At 36.0% G+C, this 11,681-nt stretch overlaps 1 protein-coding gene across 1 annotated transcript in view; it reads right to left on the bottom strand.

Moving 5' to 3' along the window:
* Positions 1 to 433: 433 nt before the first annotated feature.
* The window catches only part of LOC149782763 (exocyst complex component 2-like), a 112,561-nt gene continuing 101,313 nt past the window's right edge, over positions 434 to 11,681 (bottom strand). The window contains exons 29-30 of the mRNA XM_089934254.1: positions 10,020 to 10,076; positions 434 to 6,324 (exon numbers count right to left, since the gene is read on the bottom strand). Coding sequence (XP_089790380.1) covers positions 6,225 to 6,324; positions 10,020 to 10,076 — 157 coding nt within the window. The 3' untranslated portion in view covers positions 434 to 6,224. The remainder of the gene's footprint in view (positions 6,325 to 10,019; positions 10,077 to 11,681) is intronic.

Raw genomic sequence — 11,681 nt, 5'->3', positions numbered from 1 at the left:
TCAGCCCAAGTGAGATATTCTTTTATTTAAACAATGCCTTTCTCATGAAGCAAAAACTAAGTTTGCATAGACTGAGTGGTCACCACAGAGACACTCCTGTGATTGTTTAGGAAATACCTTCCTGCTTACAGTATAAGTCAGGTGACTTTTACATACCGGGCCTTTATATAGGAAATTGCTAGAGTGAAATTAGAATGACCAATAGGTTTGACTATAATCAGTTACCAGAATTGTGTAAGGTAACTAGGTATTAATCATGACCTGTTTGCTCTAAGTTAATAAAAACTGAGGAAAGTTTTGAAGCAAGCTTTGTACTATCATGACCATATCGAATTTGTTAAATATTTCTTATAAGGAAAATGAGTGTATTTTCTGGAATGAAAATATTAATTTTTTTTTAAAAATTTGGTAAATAAAATTTCACACTGTATAATATTGTTGATGTTATATTTAATGTATGATAATATGTATGATATGATACAGTATATTAGGTATTAAACAACAATCTATTTACAGTGCACAAAGAAAATTCTTTCTCAAATACAGGCCCTAAGCAAGTGGCTTTAAAAAAAAATCACCTTGCCTAAAAAAAACAGTTTTTGTTATTACTTTTTCAAAATAGTGAAACTCGTATACTTTAAATAAAATTTTAAAAACACCCAAAAAGTGGACTGATTTTTCATGTGTGTATTTGCCACTCTTAACCGTATACTTAAGAAGACCTTGTGTGAACTAGTATAGTAAAATTTGATGATTTAATTAAAAGAAATTTGTTCTTCATGTTGTGATGCAACCAGCACTCAGAAGTTTTGTTTTCTGAACAAAAAGCTTCTAAATGTTTTTGATAAAAGTGTAGAAACAGAAATGATGTCATAAATGCAGTACACTTCATTTTTATATACGTAAATCAGCAAAACCGCCCAAAGTTCATAATTTACTGTGAGCAGAAGCTTTTATATTATAGAACTATGAACATATATTAACCTAAATACTAGATGACTCATTAATCTTTAGTTATTAACATCATACATATATCACACTTAGGAAATTATTGAAGCTCATTTCTACATAGACTTTGTTCAAATCCCCATTCAAGTTCATTTTCAGCATGTCTGAAGAACTTGTTTATGCTTTCCATCTCTAGAATACACTAAACTCTCTTCTGGCTTTAAACAATAATTAAACAAGATCATCTACCCATACAAACATCATAGCTACAGCTGTATCCCTGATAAGATTATATACCCATACAAGTATCATAGATACAGCTGTAACCATGACAAGGTTATGTACCCATACAAGTATCATAGCTGCAGTGTAACCAGGACAAGATTATGTACCCATACAAGAATCATAGCTGCAGTGTAACCATGACAGGATTATGTACCCATACAAGCATCATAGCTGCAGTGTAACCATGACAAGATTATGTACCCATACAAGTATCAGATACAACTGTAATCATTACAAGATTATGTACCCATAAAAGAATCATAGCTACAGCTGTAAGCATGACAAGATGATGTACCCACAGAAGTATCACTACAGTTGTAACTACAGCTATGCTAATTTACCAATGTGTTTATCCATACCCAGTGTTGTTGCAGAATTAAAGATGTATCACTGGAGTTTTATTGTAATTGAATTTGACAGCACATGATTAAATACTTGGCCAGGACCCGTGATTTTTCTCTATTGTATGGCATGGTGCCTACTGTAACCGATTTGCATTTAATTCTGGAACAGCTCTGACATATTAAGACCTTATCATTTTGTCACCTTCAATCAATTGCAGATCAATCTGCACTTCCTCCATGGCTACAGAAGATAACTCTTCCAAGATCAATTTTTAATTTTCTTCATTTCTGTTCCATTCAAAAGAATTCAGCTCTCAGTCATGAAATTGTCTGAGCAAAAATTTAAGACTCTAAACCCCATAATTAAGAACAACAATTGTGTTGAAATGGGGCATGTATATAGAAAGCAAATATTTTCAGTAAATTATGTTTCTCCAATAAAACTACCCAATCACATTATATTAGGAATATTAGCCTGCTACCTCGTGAATCCAGGCCCTACTAAAAGAAGAAACATTTTATTTCTATCTCATATAGTCAACAGGCAATAACTCTTAGCCATCACTTCCCCTTGCCACCACCTGGTGTCATTAGTATTTAGCTGAGCCAATGACTAACAAAGATGCTTGATTAGTGGGGTGGTTGTGAGGGTTTCTAAACAATGTGATTGGATAATTATTTGGGATAATCATAATTAACTGATAAATTTGCTTTTTCCTTTCAATATTTCCCCAATCACATTATATTAGGAGACTAGGTAATAGGAGGAGGGAATGTTTAACATTTGACCTCTACCTCTGGTACCCTTCTTGGAAATGATGACTGGATTCCCCATGTGAACAATATCCAGTTCTCCTAATTGCACAAGCAACACAGCCAAGGGTGACTTTAAGTGTGACCCTTACATGTGGTTAAGAAGATAGATACTGAAACCTTCCCTACAAAATTTCACTGGTGAATCCAGTGAAGATGATCAGAAGTGTTAATTGTTTTAATTGGGTCTGGTGGCTGTCTGTGCTGCCGCCATCAGAACACCAGATTCAAGGATTGCCCTCGCGAAGCTAAATCTCTCAGTTAAAAACTCAAGAAGGTTGACTCTGCATGCCAGCCAACAGCTTCTATTATATCTTAGATCGAAACATTATGTTTGAATGTGAGGCTCAAATCTCATGAGCGGTAATCTTCATGAGGTGACCCTGATCTTTTGAGACCCGAGAGTACGTCATGCATATAATCCATTTCAGCCTAGAAGCAAGGGCTTGAGGGGTGACATTTTGATTCCTGGCTTTCAACAGAAGGAATAGGCATTTGTAATGAGGACCTTTTTTCCTGAGAGTTGATCTATCCGGAAGTGAAAGGCATTGATGACAGCCTTAATTTCTAGAATGCTGATGTGTAGAGGCTGCTTCCCTGGTTTCCATGTGCTGCTGATAGTAGTGAAGTCTGTCAACAGGTGGGTACCCCAACTACATACACTGACATTGGTACATGTAATTATTTCTGCTTGGAGCTTCTCCAGCAGGATTCCTGTGGTCATCCAACTTGGGTTGTGCGACTGATGCAGGAATAACTATTTGATAGAGGGTCTTGAAAAGGGCACCACTATGATACCAACATCATTTGTAAGGGGCACATAAAAAGACAACCGAGTGGATCATGTCTGCTGCCACACTGAATAATCCAAGAGTTGCAAGAACTCTCTTACTGAAATCCATGTTCTGTTAGAAATGGACTTAACGAGTTCAACAATTCTGATTATGCGAACATAAGGAAGCCAGAATGGTTTTAGGTTGGATAAATCCTCCATACAATGGATACAATTCTAGGACGGACAGAGGTCAGACTTTTCCCATTTCACTAGAAAGCCTAGATGATCTAAAATAGAGGGAAGCTCATTCCTGCCCTTTCTGGAGGATGTTGTCATGGTACAATACCAGCGTAGTAGATGATGTCAATGGCATACTTGTCCCTTCAGACGGAGAGATGGATTGATTTCTCTGTATATTATGTTGGCACAATAAACTAGTTGAGGCAACTCAACTTGCTGTACACTTTCCAAACAAGAAACAGCCTTGAATAAAAGCCAGGAGATTGTGGTCTTTACACAATCTGTACCACCTGATGCCTGTTTTTTATGAGTGACCATATCTCCTGTAACTTGTAGAAAGGCATCCTTCTCACATTCTGATGGTTCATCCAGAAATTGCAGGAGTCAGCAACCCAAAAGGATGAGTAGATCAATAATTACGGTTAAGAGGTTCGAAGACAGAGAAATTTGGTTTCTCATCACCTCTGTAAAACTGCCTCCTAGGTTGGTTAGACTGATGGGTTGGATTCGATATTGGTACAGATCTGACTGAAATGATCCCTTGTCTGGAGACCACTTAACATCCATTCACACTGGCAGGGGCTGAGTGGATCCATATGCCTGTGGGTTGAGCGGTTGGAGGGGCAGTTCCTGAGCTGCCTGTCTCCAAACTTCTTTTGATTCTTCCTCCAAAAAGCAACAGCAACCCAAAAGGGTTGATCCATAATGCAAGGGTATGATGAGGCTTGAGCATCATGGACTGTAGACATGCTAAAATGATCAAAGCCATCAAGGCATTGGCCATGGTATGATGAGCTACCCAGTTAATGTCCCATGAAATCCTGGCTGTCGCCTCATAAAACATAGCCACTGTCAGATTTCCCTGTGATTGAGAAGACTGCTAATGAGGCCAAATCTAACTTTAAGGATGTCATGATGATGTTCTGGACATGGCATGGAACACAATTTTGTCTACATTATAGTAAAGTTGAATGGACATGTAAAACAGCTGCTAAATTCTTGACTAGAGCTGGGAGATCAGTACTGAAGGCATCCGAGTGAGTTTTACATGAGCTTGAGGAGAATGTCACTCGAATGTGGCTTTCTAAGAAGGATGCCCTAGAATTTCCCAGGTCACCAATTCTACCTGAAAGTCGGTCAATGAGTAGCAGTAGGTGGTAAGCATTCTGAAGTGGCCAACACCAAATAAAACTTTCCTCAACTGCAGCTTTAAAGCTGAATTCAGTCCGTTCCATGGTGGATATGAAAGAGCTTCATTATACCCACTGTGTGTCAAGTCCCATTCTGGGTCTGCTTGCAGCTCTCTACAAGTCATGCTGGGTGCCATCAATGACCCCCGCCAGCCATCTTTGAAGACGTCTCTAGCTCTCTCTTGTGGATAAGCAGTGAACATTCTTTAGTTCAGCATTGCCAAAACTGCCAGCTGGTTTGCCTGGTGTATGGTCAGCCTGGATGCTGGCAGTATAGAAGATAGTCTGGCTGTCACCGGTATCAGCTGCTCTGAAGGCCTAGCTGGACGGACAGATTTCTCACTGAAATCTCAGCTAACGATAAGTCGCTGACGGTCTGGCTGGATGGACAGATCTGTCACTGACATTCCTGTACATTCTAGTTGGCTAAACCATTTCAAAGAAAAGACCCCGATGCTGAGATGGCTGAACAGACGGTAACAGTGCAGTATTATGAATCGGATTATGAATTGGATCCAATGAATCCGGTACATACCCCATACATCCCGACTTACAGAACAAAGCATAAATTAGTATTTCATCATGTTACCAATTTGCTGATATATATATATATATATATTCCCTGTTACTAACAGAGTAATCGAAAATAGTGTCGCATTGATGCTTTGAACTTATTCACTTTGTGCATTTAGTTGACCTTCTACTGAAACCACACAATAAGGGAAAACAACACATAAATTAACAATGCAGCATGTTAATAATTTGCTAAAACCAACTCTGATACTAATGGAGCAAGCAAAAATAGTCAAGGTCAAGCAAACTCATAAATGACTCCATGAGGTCAATGGTGATGTGGTGTAACATGGTCTTAAATAGACAACGTCCATAAAGGTGACAAAGCCTCTCAAATTTGGCAGAAATTGTAAAATTAATGCATACAACCTGCAGCAGAATGATTGTCCCACATAATGAATCCAAAATGAAAGATGGATATTCCAATCTGAACACTAAAATGGCTTGGATTCTTGGACGTGAAATGTATGATGTTATCCATACAGCAGCAAAGCTAAAAACTAGCAACACCACGCAGTGGCAAGGGGAAGTAAAAGAACAAGAGCTAATGCCCTTTGTCTAAATGAGATAAACAGAAAGGATCTTTTTAATCTTTTAACAGGGATGGATTCACGAGGTAGCAGGCTAATATTCCTAACATAATGTGATTTTGAACATATCTGATGGAGAAACACAATTAGAAAGTCCCTAAAGTTGTATGATACTAACCATTTGTGAAAAGTGAAACTATAGAAGATCAAAATTTGTAATGACATTCATGGGGTCAGCTTTTTATGTTCCAGAAGTGATTGGTTGATAAGAGGGAAGCTATGTTAATTCTTAAATTCACATCTGATCATGGTAAAAATCAAAATGCATCATACAAACATCATATACGACAATATTTTTCATGAAAAGATTAATACATGAGTATTTAGTTGAATTCCTTGAATTTAAACTTCACACAATGAACAATACTATGCTTTCAATCATGCAAACACAATTACTTTTTTTGTTCTGTATTATCTTTAAGCTGTACAAACATGTTTACAATATTAGTGTACATGAAGAGCACAATCAGATTTTTGATTCTGATATTTCCACTGTATCACTATGGAAACACATCAACTGGAACTTGAACTGCATTTTGAATTTATTCAGTTGATCTTCCAAGGTCCTGAAAAAGCACAAAAAAACAAAACAATAAATGTTCAAGAATAAATTTAACAGAGCTTGGAAAATTGGGGAGCAAAAATTATGATGCCCCCACCATTACCTAACCTGTTCCCTAAATAATTCTATGAATATGTGAACATATTGTATTTTCAACTCCCTACAAGAGAAGAATCATTCAAATGTTAACATATACACATAAGTACCAGTACCTTTACGTATGCAATATATTTTGACTTGTACCTGCCAAAATATTAATTCCCAAATATCCAGCTATGACAAACATAGTCTCTTTCGAAAGTAATTGTTTTAGGTTGGATTTTAATGGGATTTTCAGCACTTCTCTAGCTATAACATGCAGAAGCAATGGAGGTTAAGTGCCTTTCTAATAGTTACAGAGACTGTCCTGCTTGGGTATCAAATTCATAACCCTTTACCATAGTTACAGAGACTGGCCAGCCTTGGTATCAAATTCAAAATACTTGGATAAGAAGTCCCTTTACCACAGGCACAAAGACTGGCCTGCTTGGGTATCAGATTCATAACCCTTGGATTAGTAGTCCTTTACCATAGTCAGAGAGACTGGCCTGTATGGGAAATTCATAACCACTGAATTAGCAGTCCTTTACGTTAGTCACATAGACTGGCCTGGTTGGGTATCAAATTCATAACCAATGGATTAGCAGTCCTTTACCACAGTAACAGAGACTGGCCTCCTTGGGAATCACATTTAATAAACCTTGGATTAGTAGTCCTTTACCATAGTCACAGAGACTGGCCTCCTTTGGTATCAAATTCATAACCCTTGAGTTAGGAGTCCTATACTTAACCATCTGAGTTATTGCAGTTCGTTTCTTGGAATGCAGGGCCTTGGCTGGCTGAGTCATCTAAGGCACTCACCTTCACAGATCACTGAGATCTCGCCCCAGTCTGTGAGGGTTTGAGTCTTAGATCGGCGAACATGGATATGCTTGCCTGTAGCCTCCCATGGAATTGTGGTTGCTCCTGGCTTTTTCCCCTGTTTCTTCCTTCACCAAATGTACTGGAGACCATGTATAACCTATCATATACTAAAAGATGGCATTAAACCCACAGAGCAAACCAATCCATTGAAAGAATATTTTGACTGGAAAAAGGTCTGAAATAGATTAATCCCTTTATCAAGGTATTAACCAGGAATTAAAAGGATGTATTCTTCCGTAGAACCCACAGTAACTGCTTTAAATAAAATATACAATTAGAAAAGAAGTGAAATTTGCAGGGGAAGTAACTGTATTATGGTTCAGAATTAAGTCTGAATTGCAGATCCAGAAAAAAAAAAGTAACAGAAAATATCTGGAAACAGAATTGGGGCCATTTTTCTTTGAAAATTGAACAAAATGAATAATAAAATACAAACACCAGACATTTTTGGTTATTAATAAAGTGCTAAAGCAATATTGTTAAAAATAAACAAGTTCAAAATAAAAATAAAAAATACACAATGACATGAACAAAGTTATAGCTTGTTAATCATCACACCAATTATCATCATGCAACGCTCAGAATAGCTTCATTGTGGCATATCAGTCATTGCATTTATCGTCACATTTTTCTCTACACTCTGCAAAATAAAGAGGCTCATAGACCTAAATAATAAAATAAATAAGTCTTATTTATTTACATGTCACTTTCCTAAGCCATGTATAATAATACTCTTTTCAATCACAAAATCCTCCAAACAGGTACGAGACCCTACCACCACTCCCCCCAAATGTACTGACAGTGGGCACATATGACCGACTGGAATAGATGTATCAGTACAAGAAGCTTTAGTTAACCGTATCTATTGATGATATAAGATGAACTTGCCTAACCCAAGGTAAATTTGAGAAAATTCTGTTCGCTGAGTGAAAAATCTAGATAATACACACAGATGGGTAAAATATATGGATAAACCACACTGATGGGTAAGAAATGCGGATAATACATAAAAATGGGTTAAGAAATATGGATAATACACATGGAGGGGTAAAATGTGTGAATACAGAATGGTATGATAAGTGGATAATGTACACAGATGTGTAAGATATATGGATAACATACACAAATGTGTAAGATATATTGATAATATAGAGATGTGTAAGATATATGGATAATACATACAGATTTGAAAGATTTATGGATAATACATACAGATGGGTAAGAAATATGAAAAATACAGTCACCAAGACGGGTAAGATATATGAATAATACAAACAGATGGGTAAGAAATATGAACAATGCATCCAGATGGGTAAGATATATGAATAGTACAAACAGATGGGTAAGAAAAACGAACAATGCGTCCAGATGGGTAAGATATATGGATATGCATACAGATGAATAATATATATGGATATACAAACAGATGATAAGATATATAGATAATATATGGATAATATATACAGATGGGTAAGAAATATGAATATCATACATATGGGTAAGATATATGGATAATACATAGATGAGTAAGATATATGGATAATACATACATATGGATAAGATATATGGATAATACACATAGATAAGTAAGATATATGGATAATACACATAGATGAGTAAGATATATGGATAATACATACATATGGATAAGATATATGGATAATACATACATATGGATAAGATATATGGATAATACACATAGATGAGTAAGATATATGGATAATACACACAGCTGGGTAAGATATATGAATAATACATACATATGGATAAGATATATGGATAATTTCACACAGATGAGTAAGATATATGGATAATGCACACAGTTGGGTAAGAAATAATTGCAATGCCCATAGTTGTATTGATAAGAAATATGGGTAAGGCTAACAGTTATGTGGTAAGAAATGATCATAGATTGATAATGAACCAAGGAATACTCATAGTTAGATGGCCAAGAACCTTGGGTAAAACCCAGAATTAGGTAAGAAATGCTAATAGTTAGATGGGAAATGAACCATAGGCAAAACTCAGAGTTAGATAGCTAAGAAATAAAGGTAATACCCATAGTTAGATGGGTAAAAATACTAGGGAATTCCAGAGTTAGATGGGTAAGAAATAAGGGTAAGATCTAAAGTTACCAAAGGGCCATGGATAGGTAAGAAATAAGGGTAAGATCACCATTAGATGGGTAAGAAATATGGGTAAGACCCAGAGTTACATAAAGGGCAAGACCCAAAGTTAGATGGGTAAGAAATAAGGGTAGGACCCCCAGTTATCTAAAAAGGGCATGAACCACAGTCAGATGGTAAGAAATAAGGGTCAGACCCAAAGTTACCTAAAAAGGGCAAGATCCACAGTTAGATGGTAAAAAACAAGGGTCAGATGCACAGTTAGATGGGTAAGAAATAAGGGTAAGACCCAAAGTTACCTAAAGGGCAAGACCAAAAGTTAAGTGGTAGATGGGTAAGAAATATGGGTAAGACCTACAGCTATCTAAAAAAAGGCAAGACCCACAGTTTGATGGTAAGAAGTAAGGTTCATACCCACAGTTACCTGTAAAAGGGTAAGACCCAGTTATCTAAAAAACGGTCAAGGATGGTTAAAAAAAGGGTCAAGACCCACAGTTAGGTGGGTAATACATTATGGGTAACAAATACCAGGCATACACTATTGGTAAGACTTGGATAATGGAATCCTATAACTGCTAATGATATCTACAGTAAAGGAAATGTACATTACTTTTTGTTTTCTTGTGTTAAGTCAGGCAGGCAATCCAGGGCTTCTTTAAAACTTTTCCTGAAAAAGTAAATGTCATAGAGGATAAAGGAAATAAATGAGTGATGGGACATTTTTCCAATTTGATGGCATGGGATGATGTATAAATTGTAACATTACAGAAAGATGCGTTCCATCTGTCATAAAATAAAAGAATGATGCAGATTTTTACAAGTTTTGTTATCCTTGGGGAATTATTTGTGAACACAAGAAAAGTTACTGATCAGGATCCTTAATTACTATTTCTGGAAGGTGGACGCTTAATACATTGTCCAAACCTTCCAAAAATAGGTTCAAACCAACAAATTACTATAATACAAGTAATATAATTACACTATTATTGTTATATTATAGTAACATTAATACTATAATACAACATAATGACTATAAAATAAAATTGCTAAATTATTATTAAATTATATTAACAGAATTACCATAATACAAGTAATATAGTAACTATAATACAAAAAAAATATTAAAATGCAAGTAAAAAAATGTCATCCCTTAATCACAGGTATAAACATCTACGGAAATATCATCTCATAGACAACTGTTCTACATAATCCATTGTAGAATTGATGAGACAAGTGTTTGCACTGTTTGGGCAGAAGGCAGTTGGACTTGAACTGAACGAGTTGCTCAATTTAAATAACAATTATAATATGGATGACTACAAATTTAAACTTATCAGGACTAAGTGTGCTGAACATTTCAGATTATGACACACTATAATTTATATAAAAAACCTATCTGAGGAAAAAAGTCCTGAGATAATGGAATAACTTCATTGTTACTAGACTTCAACCAAATTTAGTTTGTTGGTTAACAGCTCACCAACACAAATAGGTTATTTAGTACCCAGACTACGGGAATAAAATACCTTGTCCAAGGACACATCATAAGCTGAACCATTGGTTGAATCTGAACTGGCACCCTTTCAGTCTTGAGTCTGCAACATAACCACGGAGCTGCCATTGTTCCTGTTTGGCAAGTAGCTTGTTCTGTGCCAATATTTAGCAGAGCTATACATGATTATCAGACTATCCCACTTTCATTTACACAGCGTAATGACCTTAATTATTACTGCATTTCAACCAAATTTGGTATCCAGCTTGATACTGTGGGTCTTTGATAAGTCTGATTATCTGCATTCTGTTATATCAGTAAGTGGAGTTATAGCTCCAATAATTTTTAATTTCTGTACAAAAATTTGGTTGATAATTTAACATTAATTGAGCCTTGGCTCATTTTGATTACCAGCAATCTACATCATAATTGCACAATAAATCTCTCAGTTATTAATGGATTTAAACCAAATTCAGCAGTCTCATACTGATGACATTTTGGCCAAGTCTGGCTTTTGGCATTTATCAGAGTTACTGCCCCTAATTGTCAGATCCACCCACTTCAATTTCTGCTCACCGACTCCCTTAGTTATTACTGGTTTCAAACAAATTTAACTAACATCCTGATACTGATGAAGTCTAAGTTCAGTCTCATTGTGAGTGATCTACTTCATCATTTCTGCAAAATAACCAAATTATTATTGGTTCTAAACCAAATTGAAGCATCTGTTGAGTTTGGAAAACTGCATTCTACATTACCATTTAGTGGAGTTAATGCACA

This window comes from Sinohyriopsis cumingii, chromosome 15 (assembly GCF_028554795.1).
Source record: "Sinohyriopsis cumingii isolate HCF-2022 chromosome 15, ASM2855479v2, whole genome shotgun sequence".
NCBI classification, from domain to species: domain Eukaryota; kingdom Metazoa; phylum Mollusca; class Bivalvia; order Unionida; family Unionidae; genus Sinohyriopsis; species Sinohyriopsis cumingii.
Note: the sequence above shows the minus strand (reverse complement) of the source record. Positions and strands in the feature narration are given on the sequence as shown.